Here is a 27940-nt window from a genome sequence, read left to right as displayed (position 1 = left end):
TATATAGATAACAACGATAAGGCAAACGCAAACTGTGGGTATAAATTAGATGAGTTTAGTTTTCGAGTTGTATTTATTGCCAGTTTAACGCTACAGTAAGTATTTTTTTTGTAATATAATTGATTAATTGAATTTCTTCTTTTGTTATCTAAAGAAAAGAAACTGTCCATTTTCACGTTATGATGTTAATTTTATTTATACAAATTATTAATTGAACACATCTAATGCTATTAATTGAAGTAGGATTTGTAGAAATATTAAAAGAAAAACAAAATTATTTTCTTCTGAAATAAATTTTAATCTGATGAAATATATTATACTGAATAAGAGGAACTTTTTTAATGACTCCTGCAGTGAATGCAACTTACCAATATGTAGGTATCTCCTGTTATTGTGGAACAGCCAAATGGAATAAATTCAGTATCTCAATTATTGTGCATATTTGTAAAAAATTTACGTGATACGTCCATTTTGGATTCGGAAATGACATCCTGCAAGGTAAACATTTTATTCCTAAATTCAACCCCGTTCGAGTGTCAGTTACAACCCCTAAATTTTTAAATGGGAAGTAAAATACTATGGTTTTAATATTTATTGCAGAAATTAGCAGTAAAAAAATTAATTCATCAGTTTGACGAAATTCGCTACAGCAAACTAAAAAAAAAACTTAATTTCAAAGAAAATGTTCAAAATTAAAATGTCTTCTAACGGTTTCCAACATCTGAGGTGTGACCGACCTAACCGCAACCATTATTTTTTTCAATAAAATTGGCAATGCCAGCTGTGAATAATTTTGATAAGTTTTTATATCATCTGTTTATGTTGAAAGAGAACACTGAAATTGTTATTGCTAGCCTACAAGAACAAAACACTGTTTTTATATTTTTGTTTGTTGTAACAAATTTCGTTAAGCAGACCATTAACTTTTGCAATAAATATTAGAACCATAGCATTTTTAAATAGGCAATGAAAATACCTTTCAAATGAGGTTCACAAACTCCTACTTCTCATTTAAAAATTTAGTGGTTGCAACTGGCACTCGAAGAGGCTTGATATTGAGGATGAAATTTTTACGTTGCAAGATGTCATTTCAGAATCCACAATCGACATATATCGGGATTTTTTTATAAATGTGCACAATAATTGAGATACTGAATTTATTCGATTTGGCTGTTCCACACTGTATATTTAGTTACATTTTACTTTTTATTTATTTACACTTTCTTTTATTATATACTTGCACCGTAGTTGTATAATACGTTTTCTAGCATATTTATTTAAAAATCATTCTTTCTAAACACAGGCATTGTTCTAAAACTTGTCAAGATAGAGAATACATAAAAACTAAGAGCACTCGCTTATATAAACATTTTTCTAAATATGGATAGTGAAAGTGATATTAGGAAGCCCTTTAAAAGGTAGATATTACTGTACCTATATTTTTGTGGTATCATAATACTTATCTTAGGAGTTATCTTATTTTAAACTTAGATTTTAAATTTAGATATCAGATTTTGTACTCTATTTTAAACAAACTCAAAAATTTTTAAGAAAATCTTATCAAATGAAGTCAGTGTTCTTCGATACAGAAATTTAGGTATGCAAAAGATGCATACAACTTCACAGACAAGACACCCAGCTACTGGCATTGCGGAATACAATTTCCCAATGGGCTACAAACAGGCCCCAGCTAGTATTGAATTTTACTACGATAATGCTTAGTAAACAGTCTATGTCTAAATTAATACAAAAACACATACTTGATATGTATGTACTGAAATTGTTGTCAATTCAGCCATTCAAATAAATATCCTGTATTCTTGGTCTATTATCATCCTTGAACTAATCACGTAAAAAGTAGCTATTATAAAGAGATTGCATGTAGAATAATATTTCTTGAATGATTGCATTATTTAACAATTTCAGTATATCAGGTATTTATTTTCGTTTCAATTATATTCATATTTGACAAAATTTTGGAAGGATTTGAGAGATAAAAGTTATAACAGTATTCAGAATCGAAAGAAGAATTTCCATAAATTTTCCTCGTTTTTTTTCTTGAGACTATCAGTTTGTTTAAAATTGACCAAGTCGAAAATTCTAGAAATGGCCCAAACAGTTCTGAAACGAATAAAACCTATTTTTTGACCAATTCTATGGCCCTCTTCAGATTTTCCGAGAAAAGCTTCTTTTTTCGAGTAAAACTGTCGTAAAATCTGAGTCATAATTTTCCGGTGCATCCTCCATTTTGGTGTTTATCAAGTGACAGTATGACAGTTAATGATAAAATGTTTTATTTTTTCAAAAACCAGAGCACTAATTTATTACTCAAATCCCACATATTGCATAAGGGGATATCTTCAGTGTGGTATTAAAGTGAATCACTTTTTCGCACCCTAGTTTGATAATTTCACGTCGCGTGTCAAAAACTTTTTGGACTGACTACGTACATAATTTATATTAAATATGTACTTGAATGATTTAACTTAAGCAGCTGATTTTTTCTACATAATGAAACAGAAATAAATTAAATGATTGTAATCACTAATCAGAAGAGATAATCTGTGGTTAGTTATGCACTGCTGCGAAGCAAGTTATCATCCCACATCAAAAAGCAGTGTCGAATGAGTTGTCAGTATTATAATAGTATTTCATGATATCATATCATTATCAAACACAAGAGATTAATGTACCTGCACCTATATATAAATTCTGCTAACTGACTTATCTGAAAACATATTTTAAGGAATAATAAAAATGTCCTATGATGGCTTATTGCAATCTGCAGTATTACGGTGGCTATTTTATGAGTATATTATTTAATATTTTCCACTTCTATAAGCAAAAATAGAATCAAGAACGTCTTCACACAGGATGTTTTCTAAATCTATGTCCCATCTCGGAAAATATTTGATGCAGGTTGATGAATCTTGGGCTAATACTTATTTTTATAACGGCAAACGTTCATTGAATTGAATTGTAAGCAAGACGTAAGAAATTATTATGGTAATGTGTTTTTATGAGAAATTCAGATGTAATGTAATGTAATTTACCTACGATCACTACTGTAAATACTTAAAAACACACCGTCTGCGATCAATGTAAGATTCCTATTACGTACGATAAAAAAATCGCACAGTTTTTCTAGCAACGGTCAATACAATCAGTATTGTATTGACCGTTGCTAGGCGGTTGCTAGGAAAACTGTACGATTTTTTTACCAAGCTGTGCGATTTTTTTTACCGTACGACGTAATAGGAATCTTACATTGATCGCAGATGGTGTGTTTTTAAGTATTTAAAGTAGTGGTCGTAGGTAAAGTATAGTACGTAATACGTGGTGTAATGCAATTACGCACTCTCCGCTACGCGGCGTCGTGCGTAACTTTTCCATTCGTGCGTAAAATGCTTTTTACAACACTTATTACGTAATATACTATTTTATAAAACACAATGTACAATGTATTTTTTTATTTTCACTTCCTTTACAGCAAAAATGTCACTCGACCTCTACTACAACCCAATAAGTCCTTCCTGTAGGACAGTCCTTTTAGCTGCTAAAGCTATTGGAGTCGATTTAAATTTGAAACCATTAAATATCCTAGAAGGAGAACAACTTAAACCGGAATTTCTAAAAGTAATCAAATCAATTTTATTATAATATAGGTGTCAAATGATTTAAAAACGATATATTCAATTTCTGTAAATTAGCCATGTGTCGAAATTTGTGTATATACATGTGTTTTAGTTAAATCCGCAACATACAATACCAACTCTAGTTGACAACGACTTCTCTGTTTGGGAGAGTAGAGCAATCATCACGTATTTGCAAAACAAATATGGTAAAAATGATTCACTCTATCCAAAGGAACCGAAGAAACGAGCACTTGTAGACCAAAGACTGTTTTTCGACTTGGATCTGGACTCGCGTTTTCATCAAATTTATGTAAGTATAAAACAGTTTTATTTGGAAATTTTACCGAAACTTATGCAATAGAATAACAGAAGTTCTCTTATATATTTTCCGCCGTTGCTCTTCGAAAGCGTTCGGAACATGTTGGTATTCTGCTTAAAACCACAATTTTATTTATTTTGTCTCTAGGTTCAAGACTTAGATATATTTTTTTTTGAGCTACCGTTATCGAGGAATTAACAGAAATACCGAGAAAAACATTTTCCAAGTTTTTTAAAACTGTTCAGGGACTTGGGAAAATTTTTTCAAACTCAATCAAGAGGTCAGTTAGTTAGATCATTTATTCAGCTTCAATTTGATTTTCAAAAGGTCTCCGTGTGACTAATGGTTTCCGAGACATCGATCGTTGAATGGAAAATAACATAAACAATTAAATTCACAATCACCCACCTACACCCAAAATATGGCCGTAAACTAGACTAGAGAAAATTAATTTTATTGTTAGCAATAATGTTGATAATTTAATAGCTAAATTAGCATAACTGTGGCATCTATATCTCTGTGGCATGTTCGCACATTCACCCTACATATTTTTTCCTTTTGTTACATGCTACATATTAATAATTGTATCTACTTATATTTTTCAGAATCGGAATACGTTAGGTGGAGCACTACCTGATCCAGAAAAACTTAAAGCAGCCAACGAAAGCTTAGAGTTTTTAAATACCTTTTTAAATGAAACAGAGTTCGTTGCAGGCGACCATCTTACTCTATCTGATTTATCCTTAGTGGCTCAAATATCTACCCTTGATGTAATGAAACATGATCTGTCACCTTACAAGGACATCAAAAGATGGTATGACAAAGTCAGGGTTACTGCGCCTGGTTATAAAGAGGCCAATGAAGATAATTTGATAATACTTAAGGAAATGATAGAAAAATTCTCTAAAGGACACGAATAGATATATTTATATGTCCTTTAAAACACGTTAATTTAATACAATTATTCTTGTTTTTGTTTAGGCCATATTCAATAAACTTAAATATCAATTGTTTCTTAAGTTACTTTTGTCCTCTGTCATAGATGACTTGCCATGTACAATTTTGAAATAAACTGTTCCTTGTTCCTTGTGGTTTGAGTGCAAAGGGGGGGGGTCCTGATAAGAAATATACAAGGTGATTCACAACGTATCCAAAATAATTTAGGAATAGATGCGTTATGAAAAATGGAGTCAACACAGTAAACAAAATTTTTGTAAGATCCTTACAGTTTCCGAAAAAAAATTGAAGTTGTAGTATTTTCCACTCTTACATCGCTGGGCTACTGTGGTCTCTAGCGTCATTCGTGTCGTGCGTTGTGCGCAATGCGATTCTGAATACTGAAATCCGATTTTGGTGTTAACGTTTTGCGATAGTGTCTACATTAGTTTTTAAGTGTCAAAAATGCCTTACATGTATAGCAACTTGAGTTGATAGATATCGCTTTAAGTTATAGTGAAACAAGACAATATTTGTGTTATGGTGAGGCATTTGTGTTATGGTGAAGCAAGACAACATTTGTGTTAGTTCGTAAATACTGGATAAGACAGGCCAAATGTGTTTACACGTCGGTGAACAAAATTTTGAACAGTTGTTTAACATAACACAAACTAATTTTATTAATTAATAATAACAATAACGGCAAAAGCAATTTGAATTACTGATATAACACAGGTGTTACAATATTTATTTATTTACTTCTTGGCAAAAAATTCTTTCAATTTTTTGTCCGTTTATACACTTTGTCGCCGTGCCGATTGCCGACTGAATTTCTTTGGATAAATTAGTTCTGAATCACCCTGTAGTACCCTACGTTTTCTTTGAATAGATATTATTAGTTGAATGCAAATTTTACGCTATATATAGTTATTTTGTTAGTTAATTGATTTGTATAGAGTTTACATACATATTTTCCACTTTCTTTCTTTCTTATCCTTACAAATACTAAATGTAAGAGTTAGGTACTATAAATTTTGTATAAAATTTTACACATTTTTAGATACAGTCCGCTGTAACACTTTCGTACATATTATTTGGCAACCTAATTAGATTATTTTTCACATTATGATCATTTCAAATGGATAGGTATAAAAAATGTTTACATTAATTTTTATCAATTTTTGTTGTTCACAGTTAATTACAGGGTGAGTCAAAATTCACTCCCCAGCGGCCGGATATATTTTCTGAAATAAAAAATAAAACAAAAATGTAGAATACTAAGAACTCGAAAGCGGAGCTGTTTTCGGAAAATTTTGTAAAGAAAAATGCAAATTTATAATTTTTTTGTTTAATATTAACACCATTAAAATCCACCATTTAAATCCATCCAAAATAAGAAATAGCAAAAACGAAGATCCTTCTGGCTTTGGCTAACCTTCAAAACCATTACCATTTTCGTTAATACACTTCTGCAATCTGTGGTAGAAACTCCTAGCAACAGAACAGAAATTAGCTTAATTTATTTCCGCTACTGCTTCATGAATCCTGCCAACATCACAGTAAAATAAACATTTTCTTTTATGTATCCCCATAACCAAAAGTCTATCGGTATCAAGTCAGGAGACCGGGGTGGCCATGGTGTTGGTCCACCCCGTTCAATCCAATTATTAGGTTCAAAATATGTCGTACTTGTAATGTGGCATGTGCGGGCGCACCTTCATGCTGAAACCACATAGTTGCACGTTGTTGTAGAGGAATATCTTCTATCAAACCTGGCAAAATTTTCTCGCAAAAATTACTGTAATTTTCACCATTCAGTATTCTTGGCAAAAAATATGGACCTATTATCTTTTTCCCGTAAATATACCTAACCAAACATTTACGGGCCAATGTCTTTGCTGATTCCGCTGACGTTTTTCATGAGGATTCTCATAATGCCAATAATGAAAGTTGTGGTCATTGAAAACTCCTTGTTTTTGTCCGGACAACTTGATTAGTCTGTCGAAATTTGCGCATTTATTGAACTAAAATTAATAATTTATTCAAAAATATATTTTTGTTTTATTTTTTATTTTAGAATATATATCCGGTCGCTGGGGAGTGAATTTTGACTCACCCTGTATAAACATTTTCCATTAAAACTTCATAAGTTAACTTTTTATGCTATTGCTTTCTGAAGTTAAATATAGGTACTTTGTTTTTTTTTTTTTTTGATTTACTGTGATTCTGTACAGCTCAAAATAGAAAACAACATCAGTTAAATATGTTAATTTCTAAAAAGGACCAATATTTTACTAAAATTAAAAGTCTGTACGATTTGAGTATACCTACTTACATTTGGAAACTGACGTAGAAAATTTTCACGTTAGATTTAGAATATTAAATGAAACCAAATATGCATTATTTCTAAAGATTGTGGATGAGATAAATACGCTTAATTTTGACTTAGATGAAAATGATAAAATTTTAGAGACTTTTGTTGATTTATATTATAGAATTTTGTTTAAAGCCGATCAGATTCTTCCGAAACATAAATTAAATCTTACAAATAATTTTAGTTATATTCAAAAAATTGTGCCCAAACTTCCGTCAATGGAATTACTAAGCTTCTCATATAATAATAAAGGGTGGCTAATATTCTATGAATTTCTCAGGAATCTTATAGATGAAAATTATGATTTAAATTAGTGTGATCGAATATTGGATATTTCACATTACAGAAACTTGATTAGGAAACTTATCGGTTATCTGAAGATACACGCAGGCACTCTTACATGTCATCTTATGATGGCATTATTATTTTCGTTAAGGAGGAAGGAAAAATTTATTTGTATCCTAATAGTTCTAGAAAACGTCTAAATAATAATCCTAATACCAAATCAGAGGTTTCGCATTCGTTTCTTGTAAATAACAATAATATTGGCAATAAATGTTTTATGTGGAAAGGAAACACACACTTAATTTTCTCTTGCTCAAAATTTCTAGAGATTAATCCTATAGAACGTCACAAATTCGTTAGAAAACATAACTTGTGGATTAACTGCTTAGGTTAATCATAAAATAATATCGTGCAAAAATAAAACTAATTACAAAATATACCACTTTAGGCACCACTCTTTACTACATTTTGGAAAATGTGTGACCATGCTAGGAAATTCAGTTCATGAAGAAATCGTAGATATTTCTCATATTAAGGCCCGGCACAAATACATCAATTTCAGAAACACCCCTTACTACTACATTAAATGATATAAGTTTTTATTCTACCTCATCCGTTTCACTTACATCAAGTTTTAATATCTACCTCGATTGCTGATATTATAGGTCACAATAGCAAAAATCATAGAGCTGGATTTTTGCTAAATTTGGCTAGTCCATTACTTGTATTTTCACTGGTATAAAATATACAAGGTACAAATCTCCTATATCTAATCTAAGTCATTTAATTTTTTTTTAATTAAGAACATTTACCAAAAAATGTAATGTAATGACTATTACATTTTCATAAAATAAAAAATGTTATTCGTTTGTGAAATACTAAAAAATATAGTACTTTTCAAAAACTGTACATCCTGTAACTTTTAAACCGTTACCAACTGAACATGGGTTTGTAAGTAAAGCATAATTTGTTATTTTCTGCTTCCTTTCTATTTTTACTTCACACTGTAAATTTTTCTATATAGGTGCGACAAATGGTACTACATAACCATTTAATTCTTGAACAGCTTTATTTATCGATGACACTGGTTTGATTTAGTGATAATCAATTGTAATTATCGATTAGATAAATAATATAACCCATGGAACAAACATACAATGATGTAGCCAAAATTTATGGAAATGTATCTTAGCCCTCCTTAGTACCTTTAAAAATGTATATTATTATGAAATTTAATCGTTTTAATTATAGAATTAAGTAGACACAAATGATTTTATTAAATATTTCGATATTGTGTGCCTTCATAAAAAAAAAACATAAGTGTGTGATTATAAAATACAGTATTTTCAACCATAGTCTTGGAATTAGGTAGGTACTTGCAAAATTTGGACTAGTTCTCCTTGAAACAACACACAATAATTATCACCTAGAGCAGCAAGATGAACAATGTAGGGATTCCAAACACATATTTATATAGTGTTGCGCAAGATGTTGGGTATACCTACTATTTCAACTCCTGCAAATGATATTTTTGACGGAAAAGGTATGTTTATTATTTGTGTCTTCGATATAATGGGTATTAACTTAAAACTTAATGATATACGATAATACATCTGATCAAATATGACTAATAAGTAGATATTGTATTTCTGTGAAGCATGGAATAAAGATAACAGCGATAACGTAGATATACAAACACTATAAGATGGTTATACCTTTCGAGTTGCTTTTAGAATGAGTTTAGCGTTAGGGTGAGTAATTTTTGTTTGCTAATATAACAGTCATCATATTACATATCATTTTTATTAGGTAGATATAGAATTTATAATTACTATACTTTGTTCTGCTTGTTTTTCAATAAACAAGTTTTATAATATGATCTACAGTAGTACTTATATAAGTATAATTTTCTTTCGTATGTTGTCTTTTACATGTCTCGTTATGTGAAGTTAATATGGCAAATAAACCGTTTGACTGACGGCTCTACGGGTTATTAAAATTTTATTTGTTCTTTCACTGTGCTAGAGATATCTAATAATGTAAAAAATGTTAAAAATAAATAACTAGGTACAGACAATATTGCAAGTATTATTATTGCTTTTACTACAGCTTAACTATTATTTGTAATAGTATATTTTTGTTTTATTTGCAGTTAGAATCAGTATTTGTCCATTTTGTATTACTTTTATTTTACTTATAATTAAATACTTTTATAATATGACTGCAGATTACATTTATCGTTTATTTGATTTGAGTAAATCATTTTTCTACGTTTCTAGATAAACTGAAATTAGGTTAGATGATGTTAGTTAAATTAGGTAATCAACAGATACATGCGTATTATTTCAGAGTAAGTTACCGTACCTACATCAAAAAGTATAATATGAATTATATTACTTATACGGGATGTTCAAATTTAAGTTAGGTTTTTAAATTTGTCGCCATTTGTGTTTTTTATACTAGAATGGTATTGGTTTCCTGACAGCTGTTAAACGTTTTAACTGTGAATTGTGCTCGATATCGAACGATGATTAATAACTTTTTATGGGATGAATTTGAGCGGAATATATCTTTTCAATGGGGAGATGCAATATGTCACACAGCAACGGAAACGATAGATCTTTTGAAACAGAAATTTGGAAATTGAATAATTTCTCGAAAAGAGATGTTAATTGAGCACCAACATGATGCGATCTATCACCATTAGATTTCTTTTATGTTCTCTTTTTAGATAGCAGAGTTTATGCTGACAATCCTCAAACCTTTCAACAGCTGAAAGAAAACACAATTGAGCAAATTACTCAAATTGAACCACCATTATGTGAACACGTGATGTAAAAGTTTGCTAAACAATTGAAGGCTTACAGAGCTGCAAGAAGTAGTCACTTATCAGATTCTTTTCCATTATTAACCGTAAATTATGTGTTTTGTTAAAAAATTAAACAGTTAACTCAAATTTGAACACCTATCAGTATTGCGTATAAATTGCAATCATTTTAAGGCATAAATAAGATACAAATGAAGCATAAACTCAAGTAAATAAATAATTCATCAACTCATATTAAGGTATTTTATGTCAATCGAAAATTAATACGTGTTCGTTCTCAAAATTGCCGTTTCTGTTTAAATACATGCTACAGATTTGGGAATGAAAGGAATTTAACATTAACGCAAACTGATCTTAATCATGTTTTTTTTTATCTACTCTTGTTTTAATGTGAGGCTTTGGTTTGACGAAAGAAATTCTTAAACACAACACGTGGCTGATTTAACTGATTTTTGAAATTTTCACTTATAATAAAGTGTCCGAATAAACAAAGTTTTGCCACAAAACAATGTAATCTACATTATCGCAAAATAGAAAACAAGAATATCTTGAACTTGAAAATATGAGATGTTGTTACGCTTGGTGGTTTAGGAATATACAGGATGTCTCTTAATTCTAAATTTTCATAGATTATTTCTGGGCCAAAGTTAACAAAATAAATTCAAATCAACTAAGGATCAACTCCAATCCAATTCCTTACAAAGATATAGCAGCTTGAATATAAATTATTGACAATAATTTATTTTCGATATCTTCTAAATCGATTGAAATATTAGTGTCGCAATTTGTACGCTATTTGGTACAAGGAAGGACTTCAATAGTAGATTTGTACGAGGTGTGGGTAATTGTAATACAGATTGAAACCTAGAATTAAGTGTAGAGACATGATATAAATTCTTTAAAACTAATAAATCTGCATTTAATCAAATAATTTAGAAGATATCATATGTCAATAAGTTGACCCTTAGTTCATTTAAATTTTTGTGTTAATTTTAGTCAAGGAAGTAAATAGTATATTTAGTCCTTTCTTTAATATCATTTAAAAGTCCTGTAACATATTCAAAATTTCGCCAATTTTAATATTGCATAGATCTACTACTATCAGTATCAAATATGCATTTTTAAAATAATCTTACGAAAACAGTATGTTTTACTTAGAAAAATGAGATATTACATAACTAAACACAATACCTACAATTTTTTTATATTCACTTTATTTGCAGTAAGAATGGCACTCGATCTCTACTACGCCCCAGGAAGCGCTCCCTGCAGGATAGTACTTCTAGCGGCTAAGGCTATAGGTGTGGATTTAAATTTGAAACTTTTAAATCTTTATGAAGGGGAACACCTTAAACCGGAATTTCTCAAAGTACGCAACATGTACCGAACGGTTCAAAAATTATGCTTATTTTTACAAATATTTGCACATTTTTGTACATTACATACATAGCAATGTGTTATTTTTTAGCTAAACCCGCAACATACAATACCAACTCTAGTTGATAATGGCTTCGTAATTTGGGAGAGTAGGGCGATCATCACGTATTTGCAAAATAAGTATGGCAGAATCGATTCCCTTTATCCAAAGGAGCCAAAGAAACGGGCAGTTGTTGATCAAAGATTATTTTTCGACATGGATTTTTACTTCCGTTTGTATCAAGTTTATGTAAGTGTGATAGTATTTCATGTTTCTCATACATCAAGACATCATGTTTTTGTTTCATAAATTCTTGATTTATATATTTTTGTGTTTGTGACTGTAAGAGTAATAGTGTATTGTATTTACATTTTCCAGAATCGGAACACCATAGGTGGAGGACCACCGGATCCAGAAAAACTTAAAAAGGCTAACGAAAGCTTAGAGTTTCTCGACACCTTTTTGAATGACTCCGAATTCGTTGCAGGTGACCATCTTACTCTTGCTGATCTATCCCTAGTGGTTCAAATATCTAATCTTGAAGTACTGAAACATGACCTGTCCCCCTACAAAAATATCAGGAGGTGGTACGATAAAGTCAAAGTTACTGCCCCAGGATATAAAGAGGCAAATGAAGATCATTTAGAAGTAGTTAGGGAAATGATAGAAAAATTCTCCAAAGGCAACAAATAGACATATGTAGAATATTATTTGCAATAAACTAATTTAATATAATTTTATTAAATATTAATTTTCGGACCCAAGTACTGTGAAGACTTTTGGTCAGTAACACAAGACCAACAACTTACCATAATTTCAACCAATTTGACCAAGCCCACATTTTCATAAAGGAGTCCTTGGTCCTTTCTAATGAATTCAACCCAGACAAGCAAAGCAATGGTTCAAAAAGTTATTCTGTTTTTTTCCTATCTACCTACCTGTAAATATTTATATTACCTACATACTTAAACATATTGAAGCTGTAACAAAACAAATTGTGTGAATTATATTTAATTTTTTTTCCATTATATAAATATCCGATAATAAATTTTTAAATATTTTTTTAATCTAATTAACTGATATATCTCATTGTTAAAGTTTAATTGTTTCTATGATGTGATCTTTAATCTTAAATTATATAACTGAATTAATACTTTGCTGATAATATCCATAATTATTTATAAAATCAGTTGGTGGTTATCGATCTCGAAAAATCAAACACACTTTTGAAATGTAATTAATCTACCGTAACTACCTCTTTATTGAGGTTAGGTTGGTTCAAAGGTCAGTTAAAATTCCGTGTAATTATCATTTGTTGGGTAATATTATAAGATTTTTTTTATCGTAATTTTAAACAATAATAATTACTTTGCGTTACATGTGATTAAGTTTATTGCTATACAGAAATAAAACAATTATGGACATACTTAAATAACTTTTAAAAATTTAATTTGTTACAGTACGTAGAAAAGTGATTATTTAATCTTATAAAGAAGAAAGATTCAGTAAAAGACGTCCGTGTCATCCCACATTCTTTTTTAATTTGATGCTTAACGCGTTTGCCATGGTCACCTTACGATCTTGGGGTTCTCACAGTTCTTGCTGCAGAATAGGGATAGGGGTATAATAATTCCAATTTGTGAAGGACCGATTCAATGGACTGCAAAATATCTCCTTCACCTTGGACAGAGATTAAATTCATAGATTCTCTCGTTTTCTTAAACAACATATATATCCTTTACGTCATCAAAGTTGGAAGCTGTTTCTCTCTAAAACCACACGATTAGGAATGCCATTTGGATATTCTTATTCATTATGGTTATCTTCTCAAGAACACAACACTAATAGTATTATCAACTACCCGTTAAATGATAATTTTATAAATATTTTTCCATTTAAATAGAATTTTAAAATTTAGTAACTAATTGAATTTGTAACTACTATAGGCTACTACTGAGCTCTAACATTCTTACCGTCAATAGAGTTCATAATCAGGGTTCATTGATATACCGAACTTCTGGTCATTTGCTCTGTGTTGGTCTAGTGAGGAACATCCTGTATGTGAGGTAAAACAGTTAGATAGAAAATAATAATGGTAATATATTTTAAATATTTAGTTAGTAAGATATGATTATTACTTTTCCACTTTTTCTTTGTGCTTATAATATAAATATACTTGTATCTTATCTCTATCTTGTATCTTATAAGTTAAGTTACACGTTATCGGTTTGGAATTTTTAACGTTCCAGAAACTTATTACTCTCTTAAGGAGACAGAAATATGAGCTTCCTCTCGCTAGTATTTTTATTAGGTATGTGCGCTGGTTTACGTCGTTTCCATTCATGATTTAGAGTCACGTAATTTTCACATGAGTTGTTTCTATGTCCTAGGTCCTAGATTTCAGGTTCTAAGTTCAAGGATTTCCAAAAACTATCTTCCACTTGCTAGAATATTGTATTATTTAAGTTTATCCTGTACCCTGTCACTTGATTTCTCATGTTATTCCTTAGATAACAGTTAGACTCCTTCCCATGTCTTGAGGTGTTATGGTGTTATTATTGTGTTTGCCCAAAAAGAAACCTATTTGGTCTGCACATTCTTGTAGGTACAACTTGTTATCAGATATTCTCCTTTTATTTTTCTTATAGGTCTGATGATTTGTTTAATAAAAATAGNATAATTACTTTGCGTTACATGTGATTAAGTTTGTTGGTATACAGAAATAAAACAATAATGGACATACTTAAATAACTTTTAAAAATTTAATTTGTTACAGTACGTAGAAAAGTGATTATTTAATCTTATAAAGAAGAAAGATTCAGTAAAAGACGTCCGTGTCATCCCACATTCTTTTTTAATTTGATGCTTAACGCGTTTGCCATGATCACCTTACGATCTTGAGGCCACAGTTCTTGCTGCAGAATAGGGATAGGGGTATAATAATTCCAATTTGTGAAGGACCGATTCAATGGACTGCAAAATATCTCCTTCACCTTGGACAGAGATTAAATTCATAGATTCTCTCGTTTTCTTAAACAACATATATATCCTTTACGTCATCAAAGTTGGAAGCTGTTTCTCTCTAAAACCACACGATTAGGAATGCCATTTGGATATTCTTATTCATTATGGTTATCTTCTCAAGAACACAACACTAATAGTATTATCAACTACCCGTTAAATGATAATTTTATAAATATTTTTCCATTTAAATAGAATTTTAAAATTTAGTAACTAATTGAATTTGTAACTACTATAGGCTACTACTGAGCTCTAACATTCTTACCGTCAATAGAGTTCATAATCAGGGTTCATTGATATACCGAACTTCTGGTCATTTGCTCTGTGTTGGTCTAGTGAGGAACATCCTGTATGTGAGGTAAAACAGTTAGATAGAAAATAATAATGGTAATATATTTTAAATATTTAGTTAGTAAGATATGATTATTACTTTTCCACTTTTTCTTTGTGCTTATAATATAAATATACTTGTATCTTATCTCTATCTTGTATCTTATAAGTTAAGTTACACGTTATCGGTTTGGAATTTTTAACGTTCCAGAAACTTATTACTCTCTTAAGGAGACAGAAATATGAGCTTCCTCTCGCTAGTATTTTTATTAGGTATGTGCGCTGGTTTACGTCGTTTCCATTCATGATTTAGAGTCACGTAATTTTCACATGAGTTGTTTCTATGTCCTAGGTCCTAGATTTCAGGTTCTAAGTTCAAGGATTTCCAAAAACTATCTTCCACTTGCTAGAATATTGTATTATTTAAGTTTATCCTGTACCCTGTCACTTGATTTCTCATGTTATTCCTTAGATAACAGTTAGACTCCTTCCCATGTCTTGAGGTGTTATGGTGTTATTATTGTGTTTGCCCAAAAAGAAACCTATTTGGTCTGCACATTCTTGTAGGTACAACTTGTTATCAGATATTCTCCTTTCATTTTTCTTATAGGTCTGATGATTTGTTTAATAAAAATAGTAATAAAAAGTTAGTAGGTATGTCCATTTCCTCTAAAAGGTGAGAGAAAAGATTCCTCATTCAAATGTTCTGGTTTACAGGTGGTGATAAAGTTCAAGTGGTGAGCATAGTGAATCCATAGCTGATCCTTCGGTTTGTTCATAAAACTAATCCCTAAAGACAAGATGGATTCTTGTTTTCAATGATAAGCTTTCTATAATATCCTTCCAACACTTCTTTAACTGACGTTTATGTAAACAAGGCAATCGATTTGGAATGTTCAATTAGATCCTTAAGAAATCATTAGAGAGTCAACCACAAATACTACTTCATTCTCAACTTTCTTGATCGAATTGTTTTTGATCTTCTCTTAACCTCCAATGAAGAATGTAACGTAACAACCAATCCAAAAATTAAGTATTAATTATCTTAACGAAATAAAGCAGCAGCCTAAGGACAGAAAATGTATCAATTTATTGTGTAACCTATGGAATCGATACAATTTTTCTACTGCACGCTGGTAAAGGTTAAAATATTATGTTTTCATATTTATAGTATAGCTAGCGAGCGAGTAAAATTAAACATATCTGTTATTTCAGTTCCTGCATATAATATTTTTGGGCGGGACAAGTATGTTTGTTCTTTGTTTGGTCCTAGATAATTATTTAGTGATTGTGAGATAAAGAATAAAACACATCTGATAAGAAAATTATATGAATAGCAAGTAGGTATTTCAGTTATCAGATTCTAGAAAGATACTATGACTAATAAAATTATAGAGATAACAGCGATAATGCAGAGGTAAACATTATAAAATGGCTTTAGTTTGGAAGTATCTTTAGACCAGCTTAATATTTGGGTGAGTAATTTTGTTTGGTAATATAAATAAAATTCGTTATTAAATATGTTACTATTTCTGTTATCATTATTTACTACCTGCGTAATTTTTGTTATCTATGTCAATTTTGGAGGTTTTTAAGCTGACTGCTATAAATATACACATTTTGCGAAAAATGGTATTAATTGAAGTCAAACTATGTTATTCGATACCAAAAATTTAGGCATGAAAAAGATATATAATTCCACATACAAGATTATTAACATTGATGGGAGATAAGAGTTATATTACTGCGCTTTCTGCCTATTTCCCGCTCCTCTCACCCATAACGGCCACCCCACTCTGTGAAATTCTACTGCGAGTTTAGTCTACGCCCTAGATAAATGATACTGTAGATAGGAAACTTGAACAAATTTCGTGGTCAGTAAGAGCGCTAACTGTTGACACTTTCTCCAACTTCTATTGCTTTCCTTTTCTAGGAATTATCGGTAATACAGCGAGTTAAATTACCTGTAGCCGGTAAAAGATGCAAGCGCCATCTAGTTGTACGCTCTACAACTATATACCTATCCAATATTTATTCTAGGTATTCTGCCGCCGCTAAATTTAACATTACATAACAAATCTCACCCTACACAGATCACTCAGAAATTGGTTTTGTAAAATAATTTTCACGTAGATAATTTTTGTCACCATGAGAAAATAAGTACATTTGATAAAAAGCATTAAAATCACTCAAGCATTAAAGACACTTTTAAAAGCTCTAATAGCCTTTCTACTTAAAATAAGAAATAATTTTGATCTAACTTTTTGAAATGTTTATTGAAAAAATTTCAAATTTCAGTACACATTTTGAAAAAAAAAAGGAGTAGAAATGATTATAGAGCAGCTTTCAGTGCTTTCTATATTGTATTAGCTTTCACGGTGAATAAAAAATATTACAAGTAAATAATTTTACTAAACCAATCTGAATAATTCTTGTAATAGAGATTTATTATGCAACTTTAAATTTTTCGTTGTGTTGATATCCATAAAAAAAACTTCCTACCTCTGATCACGACAAACTTTCAGACATTTTTTATTAAAACAAACAAAAAAACTAAACATTTTATTATTAATAAAAAAATGTGATTATATGATCAGACATTATTATGTTATACAGTGAATGAAATGTCTAATAAAACACACTAAAAACACAAATAAAACACACCAACACTCGCCAAACCTAACCAACAATAAACATGAACAACATAAATTACATGAAATGATTCATAATTGCAATTGTCAAAATTGGTATTCTACAAAATCTTTGTGGCGACATCTATAGACTCTTTCTCCAACTTGTATATCCATCTCAAGTCACGTGGTTCCCAGTTTCCCCATATTTTCAAGTATAAGTTCTCGGGCCCTGGTCTACTCTCCTCCTCCTAACTCACCCAGGCCACGGAAAACAGGCAGGCTTTATGCAGATCAAGCGCCCTTTTTGTTCTCTCTGTATCTTCCAACTTGTTTGATTGCCGCATCGGTATATGTCATCTTCCCATTTAAATTATATAAAATATTATATGCGAAATGTTTCATAAAATATTTGCTTACTTAGGCTTGGTTTCGTATACCACTATGTTGAACTTTGGCTCAAAATGAGATTATTGTACATGTTATTTTCAAGTTTAGCTCAAGTAAGTAGACTTCTAGTAAAATAAATTAAAGTTGGCGGTATGTGGGTATGCGTAATAAGGATTTGTAGGTTACAAAGGACATTCGATAGGCGCTTTGACATCAAATTGAATAAATTATAGGTGGATATAATTTAATGATTTACGAGTGATTAGATTCATATTATATTGCTGAAAATAAACAAGTATAAACATGTTTGAGAGATATGATATGCTCGGTAGGATAATAATTATTTATCGATTTTTTATCTATAAAGATATAATCAGATATAGGCCAACAATTAATTACTATAGTAGGATCGTATTCGATGCAAAGTAGAGCAAAAAGTTGTCGGTCTTTTAGCAAAGGAAAATCGTGTCATCATTTTTAGGAGGCGTAAGATGAACCATTTCAAATTTAAAATGAAATTCAATGTTAAATCTGAAATATCGCTGCATACGCACTGTGTTCTGGTAGTAACTGTAGTCGCCCAGGTGCATCGAGTGTACGAAGTGGTCGGTTATACGTCAAATACTGACGAGCTCGATCGTACAATAGAGAGCCCCTCCAAAAAAAAAGTAAACAACAGTGGCGCGTACAGAGGTAAAATGTAGTACATATGTGGAAATTAAAAAACAAATTGGATTTATAATAAATTACGTTTAAAATAAATAGTTTATGAGAATAAAGGAATTTTTGTAGGAACAAGGGCGCCAGACGTGAACTGATCCCTTCGTCCCTTCATAATGTACAAAGAAATTATTCAATTTCTAAAACCCTTAAAAGCGTATGGCACTGGATCCATTGACAGGCAATGATTTATTACTTTGCATCGAATATGATCCTACTATAATTCAATTATAGATAATATCGTGTGTAAATAGATTTGCAAACTTTATTTCTCTAAGAACAACTTGTTCTATTGTGCTTAGTTAAAAAATATGAAACGATATTAGAGAACAAGAAAAGAGACAGTAATTTTAACAAAAAGAAAGTGTTGGAAAAATATTGAGAAAGAACTTAATAGTGAAAATGTCAAAACTCTTAAAGATTGTGAAAACTTGAATCTCAAAAAAAATATACGAACATATAAAAAAGGACAAAGAAGAAGATGACAGATGAAAGATGTTGCTTATTAGGAACTGGAAGAGATAATCTAAATATTTTTATAAATTCACCTCGTTCTGAATTTTAAAACGATCTAATCTTGTTTTGAGGCAGTTTTAATACATTTGTTACAATCAACTATCTCTATAAAAGCTATGTTATCCACCAAGAACGACACATTAACATTTAAAATAGGTTAAATTTAACGCTTTAAGAATTAACAATAATGGTTTAGATTTGCTTCCTACAACTACAAAATATACATATATTATGAGCTTCGTTTAACCTTGAACTTAATACAGCCTTACTGTATTTACTAAAAAGTACTATCTTTATAAAATAATTATTCAATATTTTTATGATATACAGATTAAGAGCGTTTACTTGTTTGACTTCCGCAGATCATTCCGGTATGGAATTAAAATTAAAATTTATTGATTTTAGCCGGAAAAGATAACCAACAAGTAGATTAATATTACTCCGAAATATGTTATCATATCTATATCAACAAGAAACGTCAATGATTTTGCGGCATATCAGTATTGCATGTTATCATATTATCATGATCAAACATTGGAGGATGCTTTATATAAATGCACATCATATGTTCATTTAAAAATACATATTTCATAAATTTATTGAGCAATTGACATTTCTGTCAGGTATATAAAATTAGTGTGCCATCATAACGACAACTAGGTAGCTTGAGATTTATAACGAAAAGATAAAAAAATATTTCAAAATTTGGTACTGCTACCTACTTACATCCATTATACCAAAATTCGAGTATGAATCGGTTGCAATCCCGTTATTTATTAATAATATTAATTAATCTTTGAATATAATTGACCCCTTAATTATAGTAAGGTAGGTGCGCCTAAAAAGGCCCAGTACCGTAATAAGGCCCACCTACCCCTGGAACTTAGGCAAAAATTTTAACGCCGATTATTTTGCGCCCATCATGAAGAATATTCATCTATGTTTGCAGGCCACAATCATCTAGGTGTACAATTTCCTTTAATTTATTGCAGGCAATACAAAATGCCCAGAAAAATGGCATTATGGACGGAAGGCCATTTGAGGGAAGCAATGGAAGCTGTTCGGAATGGTATGGCAGTTAGGACAGCAAGTGCTACATTCGGAATTCCAAGAAGAACTTTACGAAATCATTTGGCTACCAGAGATGCTACAAAAAAGATTGGACGTCCGTGTGTGCTAAGTGTAGACCAAGAAAATAACCGTCGGGATAGAATAATAAGATTAGTCAATGTTGGCATGCCCATAACATACAAGGGTCTTAGACGATCTGTATATTCCTTCGTTGAAAAAGAGGGAATTCAACATGGCTGGTAGAAAATGGGTAAGGTAAGCTAGAGCTGCTAAACTGAACAAATACATCGTTAATGATTATTTTAAAAAACTAAAGATGTCATGACTGAAACAGGAATACTTGACCAACCCCTATCCATATTTAACATGGATGAAAAGGGCTGCCGTCTGAATTTACATAAACAGCAAACTATTTTTGCCAAGAAAGGTTCTAAAAGAGTCCATATGATTGCCAAAGAACATGCGGAAAATGTGACTGTAGTTGCTTGTGGCAAAGCCTTAGGTCAAGCAATTCCGCCTATGATTTTGATGAAGGGAATTAGACAAAAACCGGAATGGTCTATGCATTTACCCCCTGGTTTTGTTACTGAAATGACCACAAAGGGCAGCATGACCACACAAACATTTGTGAAATGGATATATCATATTTCAAAATTTAAACCACCTGGAAAAGTACTTCTTATCTTCGATGGGGCATCGTCACATCTTGACTATACCATTGTAGAGGCTGCGGAAACGAATCATATTGTTTTATTCTGCCTCCCCAGTATACGACCCATGAGCTGCAGCCCATGGATAAAGCGGCTTTTGCAGCTTTTGAATCCTACTGGGATGATGAGGTATTACTTTGTTGGACTAATAAACCAAACCACGCAATTAACAAAACTAGTTTTGGACAAATTTTTAGCAAAGTATGGTCTAAAGCAGCAAGCCCAAGCAACATAATGGCTGGATTTCGTGCTACAGGCATTTATCCATATGATCCCAATGTCATACCAGATACGGCATTTGCACCCTCTGAAATTATCGCTAGACGATTAGTTAACGTAGAAAATAAAGAAAATGAAGGAACCCAAGAAAATAACAGCCCATTCCAACGAGATTGGTGTTACACAACAAAAATCTCAAAATAAAAATAAAACTCTTCTTGCTACAAAAAATTTGAATCTCGCAGAGGCTGAGCCTGGACCAAGTGGTATGAATAGACGCAATCGATAACGTAAGGTATCTAGCTCATCGTCAGATGACAGCGATTATTCACTTCAAAATACATCATCTTTTGAAAACGAAGAAAACATTTCACGACCAGTTATCGAAACATCCGAAGATACACATAAGGGCAGTTTTAAAGACATTCTACCAACGCCTGACATAGATGAACAGAAAATAACTCAAAGGAAGAAGTCTTTGAATTATAGAGCTCAAAGAGTCACGAAAACTTTGTTTGAAGAAAAAGCGAAAACAGAAACAAATAAAAAGACAATTAAAGTAATTGAGAAATGGTATTGTCATCTATGTGACAAGGATAAAATAGTGGATATGAGACTCTGTTCTATGTGTCTCAAATATGTCCATGAAGAATGCGTGGGCCTTACAAAAGATGATGTAGAACCAGCATTTTTATGCCCATCGTGTTCTTAATGCTAATTTCTTTATGAGATTTCTGTTTTTTAATCAATAAAGTCTTGTAACAAACTTGGGTTTAATTTTTGTAAAATTAACTTTGATTAAAATTTGTTTTTCCTATAGGGGCCTTATTTCGAACATAAGTGGGCCTTTTTAGGACCGCTTGTCTAAATAAGGCCCACTAGTAATTAAAAGGAGGAATTGCTTTTTAAGTAAATTTACTAAAGAGTTTATTATTAATTCAAATTTTACGTGAAGTTCAAACACTAAGGAAAGTATCTCTTACATAAAAATGTAAAAAAAATCTTTTGCATACATTTTTTGGGAAGCATTAAATTAAGTGGGCCTTATTAGGCGCACCTACCTTATTACTAAAAGCGAACATTTATGCATATAATATTATTGAACCTTTCATGCTATCGAGGTGCTTGTTAAGATACTCGCAATAACAACAGAACATATCAGAACAACCACGATGGTCACAATACCACCCACCGCCCCCCACCGATACCACTACCACCGCCGCCACCTCCTCCTCAACCTTCATAAAGGATTACACGACACGTGAGCAGTAATTTTGTTTAAAACAGTAATTTTATTTTCTTCATGGTGGCAATTAAATTTAGGTAAAATTAAAACAATAAGATCACGACTACATCAAAACACATTACTCTCTTCCACCGGCTGGCGATTGATGCAATTTTTCACGATATTTTATTCAACCAATCAGCGATCGCATTATCTTGAACGTAAACGTTACGGTTTGATGACGCCAAGATTTAGTGATATTTTGTTACCAGTACCAGACCTGCAATGTTGGTTGCCTAAGCTCGGCGGTCGCGTGGCTTGTAAACATTTATGAAGGCCAAAAACTCCAAGGTGCAAAACTCATTTCTTCCCGTTATGTATGTCTGATTTCATCGAACACAGATTACTCGTTGGGTATAATATATCAATTTTGTAAATTAGTTTTAGAGTATATTTGCTGTTAATGTTTACTTTATTTAATTTAATATTTATTATCCACTGATTTGTTTTTCTCGTAATGTATCATTATGTTTATTGGAAAATAAGTAAATATTATATTGGCACTGAATGAAATAAAATGATAGGAAATCCTTCAAAGTGTTACAGGCACTAAGTACCTAAATAGGCTTTAGTTAAAAAATGATATTACTTGGTATAATTATATGAACTAAAATTAATTATCAGACATAGATTAGACAAAAAAGAAATATTTGTATTTATAAATCTTTCATTTTCACTTTATTCACAGTAAAAATGTCAGTCGGCCTCTACTACACTCCGGGAAGTAGCCTTTGCAGAACTGTCCTTTTGGCAGCTAAAGCTATTGGTGTAGATTTAAATTTGAAACTTCTAGATATTGCTGGAGGAGAACAACTTAAACCGCAATTTATTAAAGCAAATAAATGAATTTATTTATTTAATATTTTATTTTGTTTTAGTTAATATTATTAATTATGTATACCTACAGTATATGTTTACAGTTGAATATACAGGGTGACTCATTAATAATGGTACAGCTCAATGGCAGATTGTTAACGTCAAAATATAGCGATTGAGCCAAATATGCCTTAATCAATTGTTGCTCCTTTTCATTCTACAGGGTGTTAAAGTTGAAAAAATATTTTCGATTTTTTGCTATATTTTAAGTATATATGGTCCGATTGTTTTAAAAAATTAAACTTTTTTTGAGGTGGCAAATATGAATATGTAAATAGTGTTTGAGTCACGTCTAGGGGTCGCTAGTTCCTGTCAATGTAAAAATATGTCTAACTTTTTATATTTTACAATTTTGAATTTTTTAACTAGAAGTTATTGAACTACGTTCAATTCTATATAAAAAAAGTATACTTGTTACAAATCGATAAACTCAACTGTTTTCGAGATACAGACGTTTTAAGTATTTGAGATTCGACGGGAATTAAATTAGAAAATTATTTTTTCCAGAGTGGTAGGCATCGATATAATAAATTGACAGCTGTCACTACAATACCATATTGTTTCTGCCAATTCTACTCAATTTGATTAGGAAATAGTTTTTTCCTTGTCGTTATTTTTTAGAGAAGAGAATATAATAAAAATTTCCCGTACCGTTGGATTGGACGCGGTAGCGGAGTACCTTGGCCTGCACGTAGCCCCCTTTTAAATTCGTTGGATTTTGACTTTTGGGGATATCTCAAATCTTAAGTTTACAAAAATATTATTAATGGCCATAAACAACTGTGGACAAATATTCAAGAATCAGTTCGTATTATCAAACAACATAGAACTTTATTTAACATCAGACAAAATTTAAATAAAAAGGCTAAGAAAGTGCATTGAAGCCGCTGGTGGTTAATAATTTGTTAAGATATGCATAATAAAATTTTCAGTTGCTGTAATGTTTGCAACGACCTCAGAAAGGAGGTCTTTGAATGTTTGTCTTAATTCTTAATTCAGGCTTGGTATCTTAAGACCTGCTAATTTTCTAATTTAATTCCCGCTGAATCTCAAAAACTTAAAACGTCTGTATCTTGAAAACGGTTTAGTTTATCGATTTGTAACTAGTTCACCTTTTTTATTTAGAATTGAACCTAGTTCAATAATTTGTAGTTAAAAAATTCAAAATTGTAAAATACAAAAAGTTAGACAGATTTTTACATTGATAGGATAGTATAACTAGCGCCCTCTAGACGTGACCCCAACACTGTTTGCATATTCGTATTTGCCTCCTCAAAAACGTAAAACTACAAATTTTCAAAACAATCGGTCCATACATACTAAATACAGACAAAAATAGAAAATATTTTTTCAACTTTAGCACCCTATAGAACGAAAAGTAGCAACAATTGATTAAGGCATGTATAGGATGTAGAAGCGATTTTATAACATATTTTCAGCATTAAATCCTTCTACTGAAAATAACCAAAAAAAGATAGTCGATTTTTTTCCTACAACTCTTACGCAGTTTTTGGTGCATTGCTCGAAAACCATTGAAGATGTATATCTCAAACTCAATATATTCTTTAATAATAGCTTACAGAGTGTCTTGAAAAGGTCGAAAGTTATCCAAATTAAAGACAAAAGTTTGTTGATTGAGCCAAACTTATCTTAGTCCAAATAATGATATGTATGTATATAAAAAGCTGCAAGATGTCAAATTGCAGTTCTATCTCCAATATACTGAGGGTTCCACATAAAAGTCTTCAGCCTCGTATCTCGGCAACGGAAAGAGATATCTTAATTTTGAAAAAATAAGCTCATCGGTGGCTTAGTCAAGGAGCAGCTCTATTTTCAGAGCAAATTGGAGATGGCGTTGAAGTCGAAACTAATTTTTCGTTGGCAGGAACTTTGTAACAAGGTTTATCCGACACATTGTTCAATTCTAAATAATTTTTGTCAAATGACTATTCAAAAACTTAATAGTTTCAGAGATATAAGGCTCTTCAGTCGATGAGGCCCAAACTGAAGCGTATTTTAAAGTTTCGAATTAATGCTTTACACATTGGAACAATAAAGCAGAGAACATATTAGGCGGTCGCTGTCCTGTCGCATGGCGCGGTCTTTTACACACAATCCTGCTCGCGCTCTCCTTTAAATAGTTGCGGTTTTGTTTTAGTAGTTAAGAAAATGACTAATGGAAGAGGAAGCTCGTCTCGATCGCATCGCGGTCTCTCGAGATTCTTTGAAAAAGATCAGAGGAGAACGCGATGCGAGCGAGACGAGCTCGGGAACGTCTAGTGCGAATGCATACATTATAAAACATGGGAAGGAACTCCACCGCGCGCGATCGAGAGTAGCATGGGCTGCGATGCGACGAGACCGCGACCGCCTAATGCGTTCCCTTTAGTGCTGGCAAGAACCGGAAAAAAGTGAAACCGGTTAAGCGAGTTCTGTAAAAACCGATTTCAGATAAAACCGGGTAGCCGAATAGTGGTTAAAACCGGATATTCAAAAACCGGTTATTTGAATAACCGAATAACGGTTACCCGAAAACCAGATAACTGAAAATCGGTGTTTTGAACAACTGACGGGATACTTACCTATACTGTGTTATTCTCATATTCACACATTTTAAATTTTAAAGTTAAAATTAATGATGAAAGTTAAAATGTTAAAATAGTTAAAACAGTTACACCTAATAAACTGTGATTCTTCAATTTATTATTTATATAAATGGATTTGGTGGTTTGGTGTTTGGTGTATGTGGGTATGGATGATTTTTTTTATCAGTCTGTGTCTTTGTACCAGGATAAAAATATAAAAAAAATGGTATTTTTCTAAATAGTTCAACCTAATATTTGTAGTAGGTATCTACTATGTATGTACTATGTAGCCAATAACTACGTAATACTAAGACTATATTATAGTATTATTGGCTATAAAGAAAGAATCCGATTATTCGGATGTTTGAATGAACAGATTATAGATTAATCGGTTATTTGAAGAATTAGTTATTTGAAGAATCGGTTATTTGAATTATCGGATATTTGAAGAATCGAATAAACGGTTTTCGGGTTTCCTAAAAATCCGAATTATCCGAAACCGATTAACCAACTATCCAAAAAACCGATTTCAGTTGCCAGCACTAGTTCCTTTCTTTATGATTCAATTTAACAGGTTTTTTTAAATATGTGTATATGCAAAATATGGCAGGAGTTTTTTAAATACCTTATTCTTTTTGTATAATAATCAGTGGCGGCTCGTGAAGGAGGACTCTGGAACTCCGCCCCTCCAGATATTTTCAAACTGTAAACTTGTTACTTCGCACTTTTATTTTACTCATTTTTTTTTCCTTTTCTAATCGCATTTTAAAGTAAATATAAATAATTACAATTCTAGTTAATTAATTCAGTTCATTAGCTCAGAGCGTTCAATAAAAAGAACATTTTTATTAAAAATGTAACGTGAATGCTTCTGCTTCCGCATACGCTGTCCCCGCGTTAGTTATCTACATTTCTTTGGACACACAAAAAGGTTGCTGGTCGAGGTTCGAGGATTTTTCCTATCGAGTATTCAGGCAGTTGTTGTTAAGCGAATTTCGTTGTTCTGTGCCGATTTGTGCATTCCAATATAGTTGGGAGTTTTATCGAAATTCACTTTTGAATGTGATTTATGTATTGGTGTGACTATAATCACAGTTCACGACTTATGTCGGATTCTAAAGCAATTGATCTGTAAGTAATCTTTTCTGGCCCACGTGGTTCTTATTCTAACTATTATTTCCTTAATCTACAGGATGCTCATATTATAGCCAATAGGATAGTTCTAACGAACCACTGAAATATATATCTATGTACATTTAGATATTTATCCCAGATACCAGATTGGACTACAATTGAAGCCGCCCTATATCCTTGAGTAAGTTTTTTACCCTACTTTCAACAATTTAAACCTTTTGTGTGAGCCTTAGGTGTGGTAATCTCAAAAAAAAAGAAAAGACATTTATTATTCGTGCTATTTTAGGGCTTCGTGAATTTACCTATTCGTTCGTTCGAACCTATTCTTCCACCTTTATACTGGCTGTCTCGCATTTGGGGCTTGTTATTGAACGTCGGATTGTTATCCTCCGATTTGGTTGACGTCGCTTATATAAGACAAGTGGATCCAACTAGGAAAGAAGCATTCGCCTCTCCAGGAATATTGTAAGATCAGCAATTTGTCATTGCCATTGCAAAAGGTCAGATTTTTCCGTTATTATTATTCTTTTTTTTATTGTGACTTTGATTATCAAGTTTGCTACGGAAAGTCTATTGGAGCAAATTCAAAAATTTAATTGCTAAGTTTATTTTAACATCTATGCAACTGAGTACAACATATATTATAATAGTTTTTTTTTA

The 27940-nt window shown here is 31.5% G+C and overlaps 2 protein-coding genes across 2 annotated transcripts in view; both read left to right on the top strand.

The window, feature by feature from the left end:
• The first annotated feature begins 14 nt into the window (after window positions 1-14).
• Window positions 15-12528, top strand: LOC108903160. Its single transcript, XM_018705246.2, has 8 exons — window positions 15-95; window positions 3491-3636; window positions 3748-3945; window positions 4560-4872; window positions 9027-9092; window positions 11600-11745; window positions 11845-12042; window positions 12172-12528. The coding sequence occupies exons 2-8, from the start codon at window positions 3496-3498 to the stop codon at window positions 12484-12486; spliced, it is 1377 nt and encodes a 458-aa protein (XP_018560762.2). The 5' UTR covers window positions 15-95; window positions 3491-3495; the 3' UTR covers window positions 12487-12528.
• Window positions 12529-23378: 10850 nt separating this feature from the next.
• Window positions 23379-27940, top strand: part of LOC108903163 (glutathione S-transferase 1-1-like) — a 9139-nt gene continuing 4577 nt past the window's right edge. The window contains exon 1 of the mRNA XM_018705252.1: window positions 23379-23519. Coding sequence (XP_018560768.1) covers window positions 23379-23519 — 141 coding nt within the window. The remainder of the gene's footprint in view (window positions 23520-27940) is intronic.

Source organism: Anoplophora glabripennis, unplaced genomic scaffold (assembly GCF_000390285.2).
Source record: "Anoplophora glabripennis isolate ALB-LARVAE unplaced genomic scaffold, Agla_2.0 scaffold67, whole genome shotgun sequence".
Taxonomy (NCBI): domain Eukaryota; kingdom Metazoa; phylum Arthropoda; class Insecta; order Coleoptera; family Cerambycidae; genus Anoplophora; species Anoplophora glabripennis.
The sequence above is the reverse complement of the archived record's forward strand: the minus strand, read 5'-3'. Positions and strand labels throughout refer to the sequence as shown.